Source organism: Hyperoodon ampullatus (genome assembly GCF_949752795.1).
Source record: "Hyperoodon ampullatus genome assembly, chromosome: 18".
NCBI lineage: Eukaryota > Metazoa > Chordata > Mammalia > Artiodactyla > Ziphiidae > Hyperoodon > Hyperoodon ampullatus.
Genome location: NC_136931.1, coordinates 38515385 through 38536701, shown reverse-complemented (window position 1 = coordinate 38536701; position 21317 = coordinate 38515385). Strand labels below are relative to the sequence as shown.

The window sequence follows — 21317 nt, the reverse complement described above, 5'->3', positions numbered from 1 at the left end:
CTGTGCACCGTGATCGCCCACCCCTCCCGACCGCCCCCATGAAGCCCCCTGGGCCCCTCCAGGTGGGCACCGAGGTGAAGCCGCTGCGAATCAGACCAGCCTCACCCCTCCCTGTGGCTCCGCCCCGAGTTTGGTCAGACACGTGGCCCCGGGGCCTGGGGAGGTTCTGGGGGTGGCGGCGTGGTGTCGCCATCTCGCCAGCCCCCAGGCCGGCCTGGCATGAGCTCCGGGGTCGCCCTGCGGCTGCAGACACTCCAGCGACACCTGGGCTCCCCGGAGGTAGGGGGACAGGCCCGGACTCGGAACCCCTGAACTCTCCTTCACCTGGGGCTAAGGGGACAGAGCTGGGTGCCGGGAGAAGAACCCCGTGTGGCCACCCACAGCCGGCACTGACTGAGGGAGAGGCCCCTGGGTGTGGAGACCCCTTCAGTGCTGGGGGGAGGGGGCTGCTGGGGGAGGAGGGGGACAGGTCAGCGACCTGCATGGCAGTGTGTCACCGCAGCCTGCTCGGGCTTCTCGGCAACTCCACCACCCAGGGCGCAGGGGCAGTTTGGGACTTTGTCCCCCGGGGCTGTTTACACCAACTCCGCTGCCTCATACCGGCAGGTGTGGACACAAGGCAGCTTCCCTGCCCCTCTTGTGGCCCAGGGCAGAGGCATGGAGCCGGGCAGCAGCCCGCTGACCACACACGTACTGGACACTGCCTCAGGGCTTCCGGCCGAGGTCCTCTGCCTCCATCTGTCCAGGCTCGAGGACCATGGCCATCAGTGGACCGAGCTGAGGAAAAGGTAGGAGGGCGGTCTGGGGCAGGATTCGAGTCCAGACCACCTCCCTGCCCCACACCAGGGCAAGGGGTGCATGCCTGGAGGGCAGGGACCAGGGCTCACCACAGCCGGACGGTCCCCTGCAGACTCTCAGGGCCGCTCTTTCAACAGGCTGTGTAGGCCTGGTCAGGGCCACAGAACGTGCTGGGACAGCTCCCAGCCCAAGTGCCCGCTGCAGGGGGAAGAGGGGTCTGTCTCTTCCTGCAGGCTGGGCCGGCCGAGGCCTGAGGTGGGACCTGAAAGGCCTGGTTGTCACTGCCGGATGGGTGGCCTGTGCAGGGCAGCAGGCGAGCACTGGACGTTCTCTCCATTCTCACTACACCTGTGTGCAGACACCACAGGCACCCCTTTCCTAGACTGGGGGGCGAGGGGGGACGGCTGGGGCAGCAGGAGGTGTCCGCTGCCTGGCAGCACTACCCCTGCCCCAGGCCCAGGCTCTGCCGGGGGACGCCCAGCCCAGACCGGCAGGTGTCATGGGTCAGCCTGTGAGCAGCTTCCCCCGACCCTCCCGCTGGTGTGGGCTGGTAGGCTGGACCCCAAAGGTTCCAGGCCTGAGGGTATGGAGCCCTTCAGAAAAGCCGGGGGTCCGGGTCCCGTCTGAGCTTGGAGGAACACACAGAGTCCAGGGCGGGGGGCCGTACAGACCCACTCCCAACCACACCCCCTAAACTGCGCTGGTAAATGCCACGCTTTCTGATCACAGCACAGACGCTTGCGAGCACGGCTGTAGGTAACGGGGGCGCCTAGCGAGCAGAGGCCCTCAGAGCCTCCACTGGTGAAGCTGCAAACAGGCCACCACGCGGACAGCGATTTGGGTACAGTTACTGAACCAGAAAGCCACACGCAGTATATTAAACAAAAAGTACACGTTATAAAACAGTGTGACTAGTACAACCCATTTTTAAAGTTTGTAAATGAGCATATTTATGCATAGAGAAAATCTGAAAAGTATACATGCCAGATATAAAGCGATGATTGCTCATGGGGTAGATTGTGGGAATTTTCTGCCTTCTGCTTCTCTGTGATTTCTTAAACAGTGCGCAGTGTCCCTGGGCTGCCCCAGAGCCCCAGGTCCTGGAGGCTGTCCTGCTCCACAGCCACCCAGGCCTGCTCACCCGAGTCCCAGTCAGGCTGCGGGGACATCGGAGGCCGGTGGGCATGCAGCCCCGGGGGCCCCAGGCCGGGGGCCCCTCAGCCCCCTCTGCAGTGCCCCCGCTTCCTCTCCCCAGCTACACAGACCCTGACGGCCACTGCCCTGGGCTCCTACTGCCAGGCCAGATGAAGGCGGGCACCTACAAGCTGGCCTTCGACACTGAGGGCTACTGGCAGAAGCGGGGCCAGGAGAGCTTCTACCCATACGTGGAGGTGAGGGCCAGATGGGTGGAGGCCCACGACTCACTGTGACCGGCAGGCTGGCCCTGCGCCTCCACCACCTCGCACCTGCTTTGGGCTCCCAGATGAAAGGGGTGCCGGAATTGACCACATCACACCTGTCCCTGCCCTGCTCCGGGGTCAGGCTGACTCAGCCCCTGCAGACAGAGGCTCACCCGAGCCCCATCCAGCTCACTGTCCCCCTTCAGTTGACCTGTTCGGGCGGGACACCTTGGGAACCTGCAGACCCAGGGCCCCTCAGATCGAGTGCTTTCTCTGGAGAGGACCCAGCCACACCCACCGCCCCCCCAGCTGGCCCTGGGGCTCCTGACCCCAACTGCAGCCCCAGGCCAGCCGTCTGGGCTGCTGAGTCCACGGCAGCACTGGGGCCAGGCTGAGTGCACTACGTGCTGGCCCCTGGCTCTCCCGGTGTCCCCTCTGCCCGCAGGTCGTTTTCACCATCACAAATGAGACCCACAAGTTGCACGTGCTGCTGCTGCTGAGCCCGTGGTCTTATACCACGTACCGAGGGAGCTAGCAGCTGACCGGCAGCCGGCCTATGAGCCCGGACCCATCACCACGGCAGGCTGAGCCACCCCCAACCAGCAGGGCAGGCTTGTTGCTCGCGGGCACCAGGGTCACACTTCCCGGGGACGTTCTGGCCCCAATTTCCCAGTGGCAGGTCTTCAATAAAGCTGTTGGCATCTGCGAGGCGGCTGTGGTCACTAGGCACACTCGGCTGGAGCTGTCCAGCCCCAGGTGGGATGGGGGCGGGTGTGTGCACAGAGCTGGTGGGCTTGGGGAAGGGGCCGGACGGCACCGTGGGCCCTGGGGGCCTCTCCACACAGCCACGCAACAGGACAGGCAGCACTTGTGAAACCTTCACTTGCTGACGACGCATGTCTTCAGAACAAATACCTGCTGTCCTCGGTGCGTGAGGGGGGTGTCGTCCGGGCAGGGGCTACGTTGGGGTGCTCACAAGTCCTGCGGGGCCCTGGCCCAGCGTCTGCCCGATCACGGCCGTCTCCAGGGGCTTGAAGCCCACGTTGTCCAGGGGGACCCCAAAGGCCAGGAGCTTCGCCTCATAGGTACGCAGCAAGTCATTGTGGGCCTGTGGGGACACAGAGGCCTCAGGGGAGGGGCAGCCGGGGCTGACCCTCGCTCAGGCACACCCAGCCCCGTGGAGAGCTAGCCTTTACCAGGTGCTCACTACACCAGACCCAGACCCTCACACACTTATTTAAATTTGAGAATCTAATTGGCGTTACTCATGGCAGCATCCCATCTAGTAAGCGGAAGGGTGCTCCGAGGAGCTGTATAAAATGGAGGCTTTTGGGCTTCCCTGGTTGCGCATTGGATGGGAATCTGCCTGCCAGGGCAGGGGACACGGGGTCAAGCCCTGGTCCGGGAGGATCCCACATGTTGTGGAGCAACTGGGCCCGTGCGCCACAGCTACTGAGCGTACGCTCTAGAGCCCACGAGTCACAAGTACTGAGCCCTCATGCCACAACTACTGACGCCTGCGTGCCGAGAGCCCACGCTCCGCAACAAAGAGAAACCACCACAATGAAGAGTAGGCCCCAATCACTGCAACTAGAGAAAGCCCTCGCCCAGCAATGAAGACCCAACACAGCCAAATCAAATAAGCAAAATAAATGTAAAAAATTAAAAAAAAAATGGAGGCTTTTATGGGCACAGGAGGGTGGGACAAGGAGGTTAAAAGGGTGGGCACCTTCCCTTAGGGGAGGCAGGGGGTCTTAGGCAGATCACCTCCCACTGCTGATGGGTTTAAATTTCCACTATAGGGAGAGGCTAAAACTTCAATTAGATTAGGTATTAAGTCTTGGTAGGGTTCACATAAGTGACTCCGTTTAGGGCCTGTTGTTTCTTTTTAACAGTCCCCCCTTTTGATCAAACTCTTAGCCTGAGAGGTATGATCAAAATTTTAAGGCATTAGTGCCGCTCACAGCTACCACCTGTATTATCTGAGCTTTTGCTGATTCTGTTTGGGTTTTTGTTTTTGTTTTCCTGAATCTCTGGGATTCACAGGTCAAGACTTCGGGTTCACATTTTTTAAGTCCGTCATTCCCCACATCTTTTTCAATATTCCAGTCTTAAGGAGACCATCTGCTTGGTGGTTAGTGGCTGCGAACATGCATTTAAAGCTTTTGGGAAAACATAATGCACCAGGGGTATGATTATGATTATTATAAGCAGGACAAACCCCAGTGTTTGGAGTCCTCAAGACCAAACCAATCAAAGGCCCCATGGAAGGGGCCACCCTTTTAAGCCAAGTGACTTGCCCAGGGATCTTATGTAGCTGAGTTTCCACCTCCCCAGAAGAGTGGTCCAGATGAGCAGGTGGTGATGGCCATGCACAGACACCTCCTGGCTCAGGTAGAAGACAACCAGAGGCTTTCCTTCTGTTGAGAACAACTCTGGCCCGAGTCTGAGGACTTTTATTGGGCACTACCCAACCACTTCATGTGTGGGACCCCGGGTAACCCACAATGGAAGATGCCCCCACCGTCCCCGTTTCATGGCTGGGGAGACTGAAGAGGGCGTGCGCTCAGAGCAGGACTGTGGTTTGAGTTCTTGGTTCCCTGCAAGCATTTCTCACTCAGGCTCAGCATCCCTGCCTTCTCAGGGATGACCCTCCCTGCCTTGTCTACTGGCATCTATTCCCTTCCCCCATCCCAGAAATGCCAAGATCTGGGCAACAGCACTGGCAGGGCCAACTCAGACAGGGTTTCCGTTCCCCCATCCTTTAAAAGCAGATGTTTTTAAAAGGGCACATTTCACCAGACGGTTGTAAGCGTTTGAAGAGCTGACGCGTGTTAAATGCTTAGAGCCTGGCCTGACGCAGAGCAAAAGCTCAAAGGGGCTCCTTGCCCTCAGCATCGCCAAGACAAGGTGCTGGGAGCTGAGAGTAAAGGGTGAGCCAGGGCCGGGCTCCAGGACAACTCAGGGGCTGGGCGCTGGCCCTCACCCATCTCTGGGGTTCAGCCCTCCCCACAATCAGATGTGGGTTATGGAAATTCCCCCAAGAATGCATATAAGTGTCAGGGGTTCCCAGAGCACCTGGGGAGGGCCCTATGGACAGGGAAGGCCCAGGGCATTTGGTCACCACGGAGCCCAGTACCCGTGATGGGCACTGCCTTCATCCTGGGGCTCCACAGCCCAGGGCTCACATCTGAGTCATGCTCGCGGGGTGCTCGCTCTCAGGAAGCACGTCTGCAGGCAGCACTGTGTCTGTGTCCCCACAGGCCAAGCACTGACAGAGCCGCGGGCTCAGCCACGGAGCTGGGGACGCTGGGTGCAGGGCACAGACGGCACCAGGGTCAGGGCACTGCACTCCCCAGCTGCAGGAGGCCTCTGTGTGTGGCTTCTGCCAGACTCATAAAGGCCTTGGAAGACGTGCTTGGAAGACGTGGAGGTTACTCTGAGGGTGCAGAGGCCCCCGCCCACCCCAAACCGCCCCAGAGGCCAGGCTAGCGCCGTAGCACCAGAGCAAGGGCTGGACAGGGACACAGGGACAGCCTGCTGGACAGGACGCCACACATGCACTGGCCAGGCCCCATCAGGGACACCAGGACAGCGTTGGAGCCATGCGGATGTACTCCAGGCCACCTGCAGGTCAAGTGACCCTGGGCAGGCGCAGACGGCCTCAGACTGTGTCAGCACCCAAAGGTAAAGATCAGGTGGGGTTCTGGGTGAGGAAGGGGCCTGAGGGAGGGGTGTGGAGCCCCGGGCACCTGGCAGAACATGGGGGAGGGGTGGGGGTCTCCTCGCACCTTGCAGACCCGGGCCAGCTCGTACTGCAGGTCCTTGATGGTGCTGTTCTTCGATTCCAGAAAGTCCTGAGGAGAGGAAGGTGTCAGGACGTCCACACGGGGAGCGGCTGGTGTGGAAAGGCCTCCAAGGGAGACAGATCTGCATCTCCATAAGGAAACTGCCCAGATGGTGAGAAGGGCCACCCCGGCTGCCAACGCCATCCCAGGGAAAACCCCCTCGATCCCCCACCTGCCCTGCCCTGGCCCCCAGGCGCAGCCACGGTGACTGCCATGGATGGGCCGAGTTTTTATCCCCTCACCCTGGTCGCTGGCAGCACTGGGTCGCTGGCCCAGCTGCAAGACCGGCTGTCCTTCCCAAGAGGAGAGCAGGAAAGCCCTCCTCCCCTCTGTGATTCACACACAAAAGGGACAAGAACAGAGACGAGCCCCCAGACTCAGGACCATGGTGATGCCAGCCCAGACAAGGCCCCACCATGAGGCTGCACTACCCCAGCCCCGAGAGCCGAGCCTGGGTAACTTGGGTCCTCCAGGCACTGCCACCCACTGAGCCAGGGCCATCGCTTCCCTCTGAGCAAACACCTGGTCTCAGCCAGAACCGTGGGCACGACATCACCTCGGACCCCAGCCCCCTCCTCCACTGGTGACGAGTCATCCTCTGTCAGCCCTGCCCACCCTCTCCTGCCCTCCTGTTGCCATCTGAGGCCTGGAACCCAGAAGATCTGCTTCTGTATGAATGAAGAGCAGGGACAGACAGGGCCCTCCAGCATGGAAGGACCTTCCGTGGAGTCATGGAGGCCAGCTGTGGTCTGTGTCCATCTCCTAGACCCCCAAGGAAACCATACCTGGGGCCACCTCAGGCCTGGCGGCTACAGGTCACCCAACTGCCCAGGATCCCAGAGCCAGGCCACGCTACCCTAGCAGCACCAAAGTCCCCTTGTCTGTCCTCACCCGTTTTCTTCTGTGGCACGTCCCACCCAGGTCAGGGAGCAGAGGGACAAGGCCAGTTCCAGGTAAGGTCACCGCCAGGGGCATCAGGGCTTCTGCCTGCTGAGCCAGCAGCAGTGGCAACTGCCGTCCTGAGTCCTCAGCTCTCCCTGCTGGCTTGTGGGCACCGAGGCCTCGTCTGTCTTTTTACTGCTGTGCCCCATGCCTGGGACAGTCCCAGCCCAGAGGAAAGCCACACACAACTGCAGACCCACGAGTGAACAGACGCTCCAGCCTCTGCTCAGATGTGACTCCCTCTGGGAAGCCTTCCCAGCAGCCATCACAAAGGCCACCCACGGCCCTGCATTCCCCCTGCCACGGCCTCAACCAGCACATCTCAGTGTCCCAGGCAGACGGCGGCCGTGGCCTTGGCTGAGAGGCTAAGCTGGAGTGGGCAGTGGACTCGGGCTCGAAGGTGCCGGGAGGCTAAGGAGGGGCTGGGGAAGACCTCAGAGACACCAGGGCAGAGCCCGGGAACCTGGGGAGCCCGACGGCACACACAGGCCTGGGCACTCGGGCCAGGAAACCACAACAGCCCCTCCCCGAGGTGAACTGAGACTCTCCACTGAGGGACGGAGGCTGGAGCACAAGACAGGAGCCCCAACCCGAGCCCAGGCCGCCAGAAGCCCCTCCCCGGGCACCCCCGGGACCGACCTCCAGCTTGCGGGACACGAGGGTCAGGGCCGCAGGGTCCAGGTTGGAGGCTGCCAGCACCTCGTTGAACTGCATCTCCTTCTTCTCCACCGCGGTGGCCAGTGCCTGTACCTTGCGCTCCAAGACGAGGTTCTTGAGGCCCACCTTCTGCTGCACCTCCAGGATGGCTGCGGTGAACTTCTGGTACAGCCCGTCCCGCTCCTGCTGCACCTGCGGGATGGGCCCAGTCTTCTCACTGGCAAGAAGCCCCTCCCAGCTCTGCCCCTGGGCCACGGCACAGCACCTTCACCAGCGCCCGGCCACGGGCAGGTGGGTCTGCATCGTCTACACTGCCTGAGCCCCACTCTGTGACCGAACTAGAGGTGTGCGGCTGTCCACACTATGGGCAGCAGGAGGAAACATCTCTGGGAAGGTGTCTCAGGAAGCCACGGGGACCCTAGTACGAGCTGCACAGACCCCCAGAGGGGCTGGGGCCAGCCCTGCCCTGGGTCTGGGCAGCAGGCTCAGGACATGATCATCCCCATGAGGTCCAGGGCCTCAGACTCAGCAGTGTTGGGGTGGGGGCCCCTTGGAGGTCCACTCCCTCTGCCAGCCCCAGACCCTGGAACACAGGTCTAGAGCGAGCACTGGAGCCACCCGCCTGTCCACCAAGGACAGTGACCTTTTCATCTCCTTTAACTTTTAACCGTGCACCATTAAACAATCAAGACTGAGTCGGGGTGTAAAAAGGAAAAAGTAAACACTCCTCAACCCCACTTCCCAGAGGCCACCATCTGAGTATTTGCTGGGACTCCTTCCAGAATGTTCTGCACTGCTGTAGAAACACACATCACTGCTAGGAAGAGGAGAGGGCTGTGCTGAAACCCTGTAGCACCGTGTCTTTCTAACTACAGGATCGTATTCTCAAGATGTGCTTCAATCCAGTCCCCGTCCCTCTGCTCTTTAAAACGTGACGAGTCTGGTTTCTTAGGGGCGCTGCCTGCCTCCCCTGCCGCAGACGACATGCAGACGGAAGAGAAGGTGGTAGAGTCCCCTCCCCACTCACGCCACCTTGCAGCGGGGAGCCGCATCTCCCTGGTTGCCTACGGACCCTCCCCTCAGCTGCCCTCAGCCTCCGGGACCCTCGGAGGCTTCTTGACGGTGACTCTAGCTCTGACCGCTTACGGGATGTCCTTTCCACTGTCACAATCTGCGGCGGTAGCTGTGCTAACGGCTCACACAGAGGGGGCGGCTCTGCCCTCGGCCAGGCCCGGGGCCAGACCCCGGGACCTGCAGGCAGGGAGGGCCAACTCTGCAGAAAAGCACGTGCAGTGAGACACCTGCCACCCAATCACATCAGTGAAGACCTGGTGCCGGCGGAAGCGGCCCCTTGGGCACTGTGGGTGGGGTCACAACTCTGAACATCCCTCCCGGCAGACTATCTGCACCCTGAACGTGAACCTTCTCGCCCAGCATTTCCCCTGCTAGGAATCGACTTCCCTTTCTTCCCTTGCTAGGAATCGACTTCCCTGAAAGGGATACACAGTTGCACAAAGACAACTTAAAAGGATGCTTGTAACAGCAAGGGACTGAAACAGAGATTTCAAGTGTGACCCGATCGGAGAGACGGCACACAGGCTGAGATGAGAACACGGGCACTCCAGACACCCTCACTTCTGGGAAGCAGTGTCCCTACGCCGGGACACAAAAGAGTCTGGGAGGAGAGTCAGGAAGCTCTGACCACTTGTGAGGACCAGCGCACGGCCCCAAGGCCCTCATGTTTGCACCCACAGGCTTCCTTACAACGCACACATGAAGGTTTGGGACTTAGAAACACACACACAGATGAAAAAAGCCCTTCCTTCAAGGGGCCAGGCCACCTCCACGCTTCAGAGGAGAGCCCCAGGGGACAGCCATGGGCACCACCCACTCCCCACCAGGGACCACCCTCTGAGACCCGGGCCGGCCGCCCACCGAGAGCCGCGCGGCACGAGGAGGGCCATGGGACCTCCAGCGGCCGGAGCTGGGCGCGCGGCCCAGAACCCAGGTGTCCCGGGAGCTCGCCTGCGTGAAGCGCTGCTCCAGAACCTCGTGCTCCCACTGCAGGCTCTTCAGCTCCTCCTCGGCGACTTTCAGACGGGCTTTCGTGCGCTGGAGAGAAAATGGGGGTGGGGGAGAAAGCCCTCCCGACTCAGGCACCCACACGATACAGCTCCCAGACCTGAGGGTTGAGCCACCCATCTCCCAGAACAGGTGCCAGCCTCACGTGCCCCAGGGCCACCAGGCCCAGGAAGGAGGGGCTCAGCGCCCCTGCCCTTCCTGCCCCGAGGGCCAGGCTCCGCTCTGGTCCTCAGGAGACGCCTCCCTGCCCTTCCACGCCCAGGAGGAGGTGCCAGGGAGGGCCAGGAATCGGGCAGAAACCCACCAGCAGGATCTGCTTGTCCCTCTCGTAGCCCCCAAGCTGCTTCTGCATCTTGCTTATCTCGTCCCGAGCCTTCTGCAGGGGGTCTGCCAGGCACCTGTTCTGCGCGGACACCTCCATCATCTCCTTCTCCAGGTGCTTCTCCTTCTTCCGCGCGTCCTCCACCTGCTCCTGTGGGCACGAGGGGCGGGGAATCGGCAGGCAGGACCAGGGGCTGTGGCCTGCAGGACGAGGGCCGCGAGCCCCCCTGCCCGCAGACAATGGTCCTGCCGGCATGGTGAGGACCTACATCTGTTTTATGTGTAAACACACAGTATTTTTTCACAGTTTTAACTTATTCTGAATTTTCTAGTACTTCAGCCTCTGTGCAAATTGAGAGGTTACACTTTGCTCATGACCCCCAGAGGACATCCTCCACGGCTGCCAGCACTTGGGTGACGATGACACCCCTGTGGTTCCACCTGACCTTCGACATATCCCAGTGCACACAGGTGTATCACTTCCCTGCCACATGAGGGTCAGGGCAACAGCCGGACCGCAGCCACGGCTGTAGCGGGCAACACAACTTGTGAGCTTCGATCAAGGGCAGGTGAAGGGCAGGGTCAAATGTTTCTACAAGCAAGGGGGTCGGCCCAAGGGGGCTGGGCACCCCGGCCGCACCTTGAGGGAGTTGATGAGAGCCAGGTTGTTGCGGGTGATTCCGTTGTAATAGTTCCTGATGTCCGTGAAGGCCTTCTCGTGGCGCTGCACAAGCACACTGATCTGGCTGTTCTTCCTCTCCTCCACCTCGTGGATCTCTGTCTTCCTGCGCAGGTCAAGCTCTTCCCTGAGCATCCTGACCTTCTTATCGTACTTGGCCTCGATTTCTGAAAGGTAGCAGCACACAGAGCAGCTGAGCAGAATGCTGGCCCTGTAGCCACGAGAAGGGATGGCAGCTGTGCCCAGGGCCGAGAACACCCACCAGGACGAAGGCCTCACCAACAAGCTCTGCGGACGGCAGGACGGGGTGGGGACTTTCCCCTGCTCTGCGGCACCAGCACACACACCAGCCGGCCCTCCTTGCCCGTCGCAGGCATTGCTAATCGATCCCTGCCTCAGGGATCCCAACAGCTGAACGTCACCCAGTCCGAGTGGGCTCTAACCACGGCCAGCCAGCCAGACTACGGGCTCTATTAGTAAACCAAACAGACTTCTGAGGTTGGAGCCTCCGCAGGCCGGGAGACCTGGGCGCTGCCCACGAGGCTGAATGACTACTGCCTGCTTCTAGGTGCCGCTTCGTGCCTGAGGGTGTGGACCGTCCTCACAGCCTCCCACCTCTCATGGAATAGGGTGTTCTGGGATCCTGAATAGTCCACCAGCCTCGCTTTGCACGTCTGAGCTGTTTTAACTGGTTTATGTGCCCGGTTAGCAAGAGCTGTTGGACAGTCCCTTCCTGACAGGAGGGGCTCTGGGGCCGTCTTACACGGAGCGCAGGAGATGCTGACCTCGCACCTGCCGCTCAAAGTCCTTGTGTATCTTGGTGATCTCCTCGGCGTGTTTCTGCAGAGGGGGAAGTGGCCAGTCACTGGAGGTCAGAGGGGACGGGACAGACGCCGGCCCCTCAGCCCGGCCCCTCGCCTCACTGGCAAGGAAAGCCCGGCTCAGTAAACCTGTGCTGCTTCTGCTGGGCCCCTCACCTCCGAGCTCATGGACCCAACCCGGAATAACAAGGTTTGGTAAATTCCACATTTGATAATGGACGTCCCTCAGCGCAGGTCACCTCGGAGCTGCAGAGAATGCTGACAGACATCCCGGCCCCTGGCCGTGCCCAGCCCTTCCCGCCCTACCCAGAGACTGGACAGCAGGGGCCAGACCCACACAGAGCTGCCGGCTCCCTGCTGTCGGCTAACCTGCTTTGGCTTAGAATACTGTTACAAATTATTTTAATAGACAGTTATAAATTCTGAATAAAAAGTTTAAATTAGACTCCAGAGCAGTGCTACCGTGTACCTACTCCACGCCCAAGGCCTCGCGTAAGCAGAGAGCCCGCACCGCTGTGCCTGTTGGAAGGCAGCCCACTCTGTGCTTCTGTCAGAAAGGCCAGACCGCCCTCAAGCGTCCAAGACTTCAGCACCCTCAAGCTTCACGGCAAAGTCTGCAGTGTTACTGATTTATTTCTAGATTCAGTTGAGGCTGAGCTGCCTCCAGACATACACAGAGGCAAGTGCACTGACAAAGTCTTTCAACCCACAGCCAGGAACAACCTTTGAAAACCAAAGTTGGACACATCCTCCCTTTGCCCACACCCTCCAGAGGTCCCCGACTCAGTCCTGTCCCCCAGACCCCTCATTCCTCACTCCTGGGGGTCGTGGCACTGGTCCATCCCCAGCCCTTCTCAAGGCCTGGTCTCCCCCAGCCCTGCCTTCCCCCGGCCCTTGCCCAGGTATCACCTTCTCAATGAATTCCCAGAATGCGTAGAAAAATGCAACCACCCTTGTTCCCAGGACCTTCCTGTAGCACTAATGCCCGCAGACCTGCGACACAGGTTTGACAGTTTATTTTGTCTTCTGTCTCAGGGGCAGCCTCTCCATTCTAGACCATCAGCCGTGTGGGGGCAGGCATTTTGTCAGCCCCATCCTTTGTGTCCCCAGAGATCAGAACAGGGCCCGGCGCTTAAGAAGGAATTCCAACCTCCAACTGGAACCCCGCTGCCTCCCTCAGAAAGGACCAAAGAGTCTCAAAGGTCAGCGAGGCACTTGAGAGCACAGCTCACAGGACAAACTGCTGTGGCTGCCAAAGGGCTGGAGGGCTGGTCACTTCAGGGGCCGCACGCACGTCTCTGGGGTCAGGGGTCAGCAGTATGCGGAGAGGGACCCTGAGCTGGCTTTCCCTCTTGGGAAGCCAACCTGTTGCTCAAGCCTGAGACAGAATTCTGTGCCTGGACCCCAAACAGGGCTTGTTTGGCTGCATGATGCTGCTGCTGCTGTTGTTTAATATTTCACTGCCAAAATGCAGGAGTTAATATACAGAAATACGAATTCCCAGTTGGAGTGCATCCCGAGGTGCTCATGGCACGCTGGCACCTACCAGCCTCAGCTTCTTCTCCACCAGCTCACCAGCCAGCTCCTGTTCCTTCAGCTCCACCTGCAGCGCCCGCGTCTTCCTGCACAGGGCGCTCTCCTGCGCGCGGTGCTCCTCCTGCGCCAGCTTCATGACCACGGTGCCCTCCGCCTTCATCTCCATCAAGCTGTTCTGATGCTCGTACAGCAAGTGCCTCACCTTCTGCTTATAGACCTGTGGGCGGGGGGAGTACCGCCGCTCACCTGCTCTGCCCACTCACCTGCGTGCACATGCCCACCTGCACACACCTCACCTGCACAGGCTCACCTGCACGCACATGCTCACCTGCACACACATGCCCACCTGCACACACCTCACCTGCACAGGCTCACCTGTACACACCTGCCCACCTGCACACACATGCCCACCTGCACACACCTCACCTGCACAGGCTCACCTGTACACACCTGCCCACCTGCACACACATGCCCACCTGCACACACCTCACCTGCACAGGCTCACCTGCACGCACATGCTCACCTGCACACACATGCCCACCTGCACATACCTCACCTGCACAGGCTCACCTGTACACACCTGCCCACCTGCACACACATGCCCACCTGCACAGGCTCACCTTCACACACCTGCCCACCTACATACACGTGCCCACCTGCACACAGAGGCTCACCTGCACACACATGCCCACCTGCACAGGCTCACCTGCACACACCTGCCCACCTGCATACACGTGCCCACCTGCACACAGAGGCTCACCTGCACACACATGCCCACCTGCACACACATGCTCACCTGCACAGGCTCACCTGTACACACATGCACACCTGCACACACATGCCCACCTGCACACACCTGCTCACCTGCACAGGCTCACCTGTACACACATGCACACCTGCACACATGCTCACCTGCACACACCTGCCCACCTACACATACATGCCCACCTGCACACACCTGCTCACCTGTACACACATGCACACCTGCACACACATGCTCATCTGCACACACATGCTTGCCTGCACACACCTGCTCACCTGCACAGGCTCACGTGCACACACCTGCCCACCTGTATACACATGCCACCTGCACACAGAGGCTCACCTACACACACATGCCCACCTGCACACACATAAAAAATACCCTCAGGTTCCCCACGTCAAGGACACAAAGGGCTGTGACTCCCAGAAGCAAGGCGAGACAATGCCCCTGGCCCCCAGTCCGGCTCCTCTGCCCACATGGCAGCTCCTGTGGTGACAGGCCTGCCCCACTCACCTTGATCTCCACCTGGTGCCTCTCCGCAGCCTCCTCCATCTCCCGGTCTTTGTTCCTCAGCTCAGCCTTCTTCTCCTCCAGCTGCCTCCGCGTGATCTCCCAGAAAGTGTGGATCTTGTCCCGCTCCAGCTGGAAGAAGTTGCGCTCGGCCCGCTCGCGGTCCAGCTCCTCCCGGATGCGGCCAATGTGCTCCTCCACCTGGTGGGCAGAACAGGGCCCGTGAGGCGGCCCAGCTGGGCGTGGGGCGGGGCGGGCCACCTGCCGCCAGGGGAGGGTGGACGGAGAAAGGCCAGGAAGGAACAGGGAGGGGCTGCTCTCACCTCAGAGTAAGTCAGAGCTAAAAGTGAGACGTTAAAGCAGGGAGCTGGGAAGGCTCGGGGACAGGGAACGTGCAGCAAACAGCAGAAATCTCTTGTATTTGGCCAAGAGTCATAAAATGATTATATGCTTTTATTCCTTCCTGGGGATTTACACTAAAGAAATTTCTCAAAAGAACACAGGAGCTTTCCTCTTAAAGATATTAGCTACACCATTATTACAACAGCAAAAGAATTAAAAAGGAAATGATCTAAGATGCTTTTCAGTAGGAGGATGGTTGGGAACTCCCTGGCGGTCCCGTGATGAGGACTCCGCGCTCTCACTGCTGGGGCCCGGGTTCAATCCCCGGTCGGGGAACTAAGATCCCGCTAGCCACACAGCGCGGCCAATAAATAAATAAATAAATAGGAGAATGGTTGAGAAATTAGAGTATATCAGCTAGAGGGTTATATGGCCCAACAACACAAAGATATGAGAATGATGTAAATATGTTCACAAAACAATGCAAAATGTAAAAAAACCTTTCACCTTTAAAGATATAGGTTAAGCAAAAAATATACAAAACCAGTAGACCCGAAACAGTCAAGATGGTTTGGTCCAGAGCCAAATGCAAATCTGCAAATAGGTTAAAGGAAAAAAAAAGAAAAACAAACAGGGCCACCAGGCCGGGGCGGGGCTGGGCTCCCCAGGAGGGAGGTCTACAGTGGGGTCTACTGTGTCAATCAGACAAAGGATCTAAGCCAGACTTCTCCCAACTCTGACTGGCTCACGCTGGACGTTCCATCACTCGATATCTAGATTTCTTATAAATATCTAGATTTCAAGCTTCTCTTCAAACCTCAGCAAACAGACAGCTCTGGAGCCCAGGGCCCACAGGTTAATATGCAGCGAACTGGCCGCAGCTGCCCTGAGTCTCTCACTCCTGCCTGGGCCCTGGAAGCTTCCCAGGTGTCCACGCCTGGAACACCGGACAGCAAGGCTCTGCTCTGCAAGACTGGCCACTGCCATGTCACAGTTCTGTCCCCACCGGACAGGAGGAAATGGGGAGCCAAGAAACAGCCTAACGGCTGGGGCAGCGTGGTGGGTAAGCCGTTCACGCGGCAGCCTGGGGACCTTTCCAAAGTGCAACCTGACCCACCACCCTCTGCGGACACTGCCGACAGGCTCCCTGCCTGTGACACAAAGCCTCTCCACTGCTGTTCAAGGGCCTCGGCCCAGCTCTCCAGCTTCAGGTCTTATGCCTGTTTCAGTCACCTTTCATTTCCTTATCTTAAAACCACCAAAAGTAAGTAAGGGTCATTAAGGCTCACAGGAGTGCATGTCAGACGCTCCCAGACCACACTTGCTCCCACAGTTTGCACACGTTACAGGTCTCAGGAGCCTTGTAATTGAAATTGTAATTATATAACCATGTTCTCTAGCCCTTAAGTTCATCAAAATGAACAAGTGGCCAAAAATAATTCACAGTGTTTAATGGTAAATGAAACAAATGAGAATGCTCTAGGTGTATGTACTATGATAACAGCTCTGTAAACATCTGGTGCCTACAAAAGACAAGAATGAAAGAAAACCCAGAAAACTTAAAACAGCTTTTATATCAGAAAGACATTTCCTTCCAAACTCCTACTACCCTATAAAAAAGTTCACCCATGTGCCTGTACCGCGTTGTTTTACAACACGTGCTGTGCTTGGGCGTGCAGGCGTGGGAGGGGCGTATCCTCGCGTGGGCAGGGCAGCAGGAGCCAGGCTGAGGGGAGGTGCACGCGGAAGCGGGGGCAGCGGTCTGAAAGAGGCTCCTAGGAGAAGCCCGGAGTAGCAAACCCATCCCACACCCCGACCCAGCGCTGGTCCGCGGCTCAGGTCAGCCTGCTCACCTGTTCCTTGCTCATGTCCTCCGGAGCAAGACCATCAACAATCGGGGTACCTTTGGCTTTCCCTTTCTTCTCTTTCTTTTTGGGCGCCTTTGGTTGAAGAATAGATGGTTGGGTTAGAGTTCACCTTCTGGCTGGCTGATTCCCTCCTGGGGCCGCTTGGGAGAGGAATTCCTGTTCTGGAACGTCCAACTGACTGCCCGCTGTCTCCTGCTTCCACCCAGACCACATCACTCTGCCCTAAGGTTCCCCACCGTTAACCACAGACACATTCTGTCGATACCCTTGGAGCAGCAAGGAGAAATCTGCCTTCTCAGCAGAGAATATTGTTTTCCCTCAGAAATGAAAGGAGGGAAACTTGTTCCTTAGTATATAGCAGAGACCTCCTCGGCCTCAAAAAGGAAGATTCCCCAGTACCACACTGTCAAATGTTATCCCACTGGCTATAATGCTTGGCAAGCACCATAAAGAAACCTGCAATCAGCTGTTCAGTGAGTGTAGGAAGAAGTGCCTCACAGCAACAATCAAAGCTGGCAAGATGAGGGTTCCTTCCTTCAAGACACAAAACCTCAGAGAACCCTGGTGGAGGGAGCCGGAGCAGACTGTGGTGCTCACTGCGGGCTCTGTCAATGGGGCGAGGCCGCTTTTAACAACTTCAACGACGTGCCAGACGAGACCTTCCACCCTCACTCTCTTCCCGAGGGCCGCTCAGCAGATGGCGAATTTCCTTATCCTTCTGCCTTTACTTCTCCCAAGTTTCTGTGGCCCATGCTTGTGTGTACGCGCATCTACGTGACTCTATAACATTTTTACTACAAAAAAGGTTTTTGTGGAAATCTTACAAAACGTAAAGAAAACAAGGAAAATCACCCTAATACTCCCACAAGCTAGTAAAAGTAGATGTGTTTTGGTGGTCTTTTTCCAGTTGACTTTCAAAAGACCCATCCACGGAAATCTTCACTCCTGATACAATGCCCTCTTTGCAATCCCTCTACTCCAATAAGTCCACCCCATCAGAAGAGCCTGAATGTTTGTCACCACCCAGCATCAGGGACAGTCAGCCAGCGGCCGCCGCCTGGTAGAGCCCCTGGGGCTCCCGCACACAGAGGCATCCTCCCTGCCTCCCACAGCTGATGGCCACACCTGCCTGGAAACTGAGTTACCGACAACCCCTACATCATGGCGGGGGGTGGGGTGGCGCAGCTGTGAGCCCTACCACAGAGAGGGGCCGGGATGGAGAGCCCCAGAGGCAGCAAGCTCCCTCCTTGCTCTGCTCAGTACCGGCCTCACTCCTCGCGGGCTCTCCAAGGAAACAGCAGTTCCTCTACCCTGAAGCTCTGCCCTGAAGGACTCCACAGGCACTGGACCCACTGTCAGGACGCTCCAGTGTAGAGGGTCCTCTGACCACCCTGGTATGCCCCCGGGCTCTCGACTCCAGAGACTGGAGGACCTGTGTGACCCAGGCCTCTGCCAGGTGAGACCCTAGGTCCCAAGGATCTCATCAATGAGCCTTCCATTCCAGGCAGGAAAGCCCCTCGACCCAAGTTCTCTGTTCTGGACGCCGTGCACACCGGGCCCTGGGTCTGGGGGGCGGGGGAGGCGGGTGCTCTCTGACCACCCACCCCTGTGAGCACAGGATCCTGGAGAGCCCAGGTCTCTCAGCTCCAGGTGCGTGCGGGGTCCGGGGTCCAGGGTCCGCAGAACCCTGGGCCCTCCCCGCAAGGACTCCACGAGAGCGCCAAGCCCTCAGTTCCGGGACCCCAGAGCTCCAGGCCTCCCGTCCCGGGGTCTCCCTGCGCGCAGGGCCGGCCCCCGAGCCCCAGGCACCCGGCACAGACCCTACCGGACCTCCACCCCTCCTCACCATGGCTCCGGAGCCCCGCCGGCCGCGACCGGCAGACCAACGCACCAGCCCAGCCCAGGCTGCGAGGTCTCCAGGCAACCGAAGCTAGGTTCCGCGCGAAGTCTCGAGGACCCTCGCGAGAGTCCGCCCGAGGGGTCAGGGCCTGGAAACGGCGGGAGCGCGTCCCTACCAACGCGCTGGGCTGAGTCACTGGGTTTGGGCCGCAGCTGGGCGTCATCCACAAGCTAGATTTCCACGACGCCCGTGAACGCGTTCGTTGCGCAACGTGTCTTGATTATTGCGGGTCTTCCCCACTAGAACTTAGGCTCCATGGAGGTGGGAAGAGCTGTTTCCATCCACTTCTTACTTACTGTATGTGCGTACCGGTCCTACAGTGCATAATTTCAGTGAGTGAGGGACGGGAGGGGCCGGAAAGATATGCACTTCGACCTTTTCCAAATTAGATTCAAATTCAGGCTGAGGCTCTGCCCCTAGGCCCACCCCCGCCCATCTTTCAAGATTCCTCCCACCTGAGGCTTGAAGATAGCTGGGTTTCCACAAACCCTCAGAAGAAACAAAAGTAGGGAAGAGAACATGTTCCAGCTGGGTCCAAAGTTTTGAAATCAGTATGTCTCCCCTTCGGAAAAACTAACTGGTCTGTCTGAAGAGGCCTTGTCCTTGTAATGAGGAAAAACTAGAAAGCTCGGGGTTACAGCTGTCTTTCTCCCTCTCTCGGTCCCATACACTGGGCTCAGCTGTGTGGGAATGCTGAGTGCGAGAGACTGCCTCTGTGCTGGACTCACAAGGCTTCTTCCCTTTATGGCAATTCTGTTTGTTTCTTACGTCGAGGAGGAATGAGGGTGCCCACAGCTAGTCTGAAATGAAATAACTAACGACAGAGGACCCGGGGGATCTGGTTTCTCAGTGGAAGGAGACAAAAAGCCCACCTTCTGAAGGTCTCCTTTAGAGCTGCCAGACACGCTGCCGTCATAGGCCTGAGAAGTGGGCATGGTGAAGGCACGGAAACACTTGGAATCCTAAGACACAGTGGAAGTGCGATTCACAAGCTGGGTGGAAGGAACCTTCAAAGCACAGTGTTGTTTCATATACAAAAGAGAACCCAAGTGTCTGAGGCTGGTAGCCTTTTGCTTGAGAGAATTGGTATCCTCGTGGGCCTGTCGGCTGCTTCCCTGTTTCCGACACTCTCAGGAAACTCTTCAGAAGAACCTTCGGAGCCCGCTTAGAGAGACCAGCTGCCAGGTGGATGCACAGAACATTAACCGAGATACCAGCCCCATGTCCCAAGCAACGATGCTTCCCTCGAGGTTACTTAACCCACCCAGGGATTCAAGCAGGGAGTTTGCCCTGTACAACTTACACAGGAAACTGGGATGAGATGTAGGGCTAATTTACTTGTGCTCACACTACATGGCCCGGAGAAGTTCTCACGGACCAGAATTCAACCCCCTTCCTCCACCACGTGTGTACACCCAAGGAGCGCAGGGCAGTGGGTGTTCTCAGGCCAATAGAGAAGTCCTTGTTCACTGCTGCACCTGCTCTGTGGTTCAAAGGTTCTCTGACTCTCCTCCTTTGGAAGCTTTTCAGAGCTGAGGCTAGCCCTGGGCTGAGAAAGCAAAGAGGCATAGAGGTTTTTCACACCGAAGGCATGGGCTTCTTTCCCATGGAGAAAGTGTACGTCGCCCCCCAGCTGGAGGTGTGCCGCTTGACACCATTTGTTCTGCCCGTGGAACATACAAAGTGGCATACTCTATTTGGGCTGCCTCGTGAAATAAGTTTGTATCAGCAGCACCGTGAGGACCTCTCCTGAAGTTTGCTTCCTAGCTGGATAAACTCAGGGCAGGAGCTCCATGAGAACAAATTTGCTCAGCGTGAGGGGAAGAGCCTTGGTGCCCTGCCCTCAGTGTTTGTGCTTCTGGCGAGCATCATGCAAGTGCTTTGATACATAGGGTTCTTATCTTTACTGTGCGCTGTCCCTGTTGGCTGAAGCAGTCGGCCTGTCTGTATCGCAGCCTGGGGGCAGGGCGTTAGGGGAGTCTGCCAAGTGACTGGCCTCCATTATAGCTAACTGAGAAACTGCGGCAAGTCTTTAGGAACCCACTTACAGGGAAAGGTTTCAATTCGTAATAGGAGATTTTGCTACCAAACATCAGCAGCTCCTCTCCCTCAGAGTGCTCTCGGTGGGTCGACTACTAACAGGCACCACGGTCTGCAGCGTGTGAACGGTTCCATGGCGAGCCGGCTACCTCTGTGAAAGGTCCACATGGGGCTGTGCTCCAGCAATCGGGCTCCACACCTTGAGCATTTGGAGCAGGGCAGTCCTGAGCCGAGGTGCCCGCCGAGGGATGCAACCAAAGTTTTCTAACCCCAGGAGAGTGCATCAAGGCCTCGTGTTCTCTCCACAGAGAGGCAACCAAGTCTCAAGGAAATAATATAACTTCCCCAAGGTCACATAGCTATGTTTTTAAAGAAAAACAAAATGACACCAAGGAAATAGTAACAGAGGCATTAAAGAAACCCAGTAATTTTCTGGAGGAGTCAAAGTAGGGTTTAAAAGTGCATACATAGCTGTTAGCAGGGTTGAAGCTCTTGATGGTTGGTAAGATCTACCTGCCTGAATTTGGACATTAGCATTTTATGCAATGAATTAAAAGCAAAAAATCATTTCAACGTGTGGCTGCCAGCTCCATATTTTTAGCCACTGCCATGCTTCCAGATTTTGTTTACCACTTTCATATACAGGGCACCACTGTGAAATGTGATGGTTTATCTGACCCCAGAGAAATCAAGAAATCTTGTGGGGGCTATGGCTATATTTGAAAAGGTTGATTTTTAAATGCATCATGCAGACTGGCCCTGTTTTAAAAGGGATTCCTACCATCAATAATCAAAATGTAAACTCTCTTC

General features: G+C 57.8%; 2 protein-coding genes across 2 annotated transcripts; one reads left to right on the top strand and one right to left on the bottom strand.

Moving 5' to 3' along the window:
* Nucleotides 1-219: 219 nt before the first annotated feature.
* On the top strand, nt 220-2733 carry LOC307066158 (5-hydroxyisourate hydrolase-like; the record flags this gene model as incomplete). The annotated part of the gene is made up of 4 exons (XM_079723256.1): nt 220-279; nt 649-788; nt 2054-2189; nt 2644-2733. 4 exons carry the CDS (start codon nt 220-222, stop codon nt 2731-2733), a joined length of 426 nt encoding a protein of 141 aa, XP_079579382.1.
* Nucleotides 2734-3156: 423 nt separating this feature from the next.
* On the bottom strand, nt 3157-16633 carry LOC307066098 (dynein regulatory complex subunit 4; the record flags this gene model as incomplete). The annotated part of the gene is made up of 10 exons (XM_079723184.1): nt 16553-16633; nt 14361-14558; nt 13095-13301; nt 11513-11567; nt 10689-10894; nt 10032-10199; nt 9671-9757; nt 7628-7837; nt 5990-6055; nt 3157-3306 (listed from the first exon to the last, which is right to left on the bottom strand). Exons 1-10 carry the CDS (start codon nt 16565-16567, stop codon nt 3157-3159), a joined length of 1362 nt encoding a protein of 453 aa, XP_079579310.1. The 5' UTR covers nt 16568-16633.
* Nucleotides 16634-21317: the final 4684 nt, after the last annotated feature.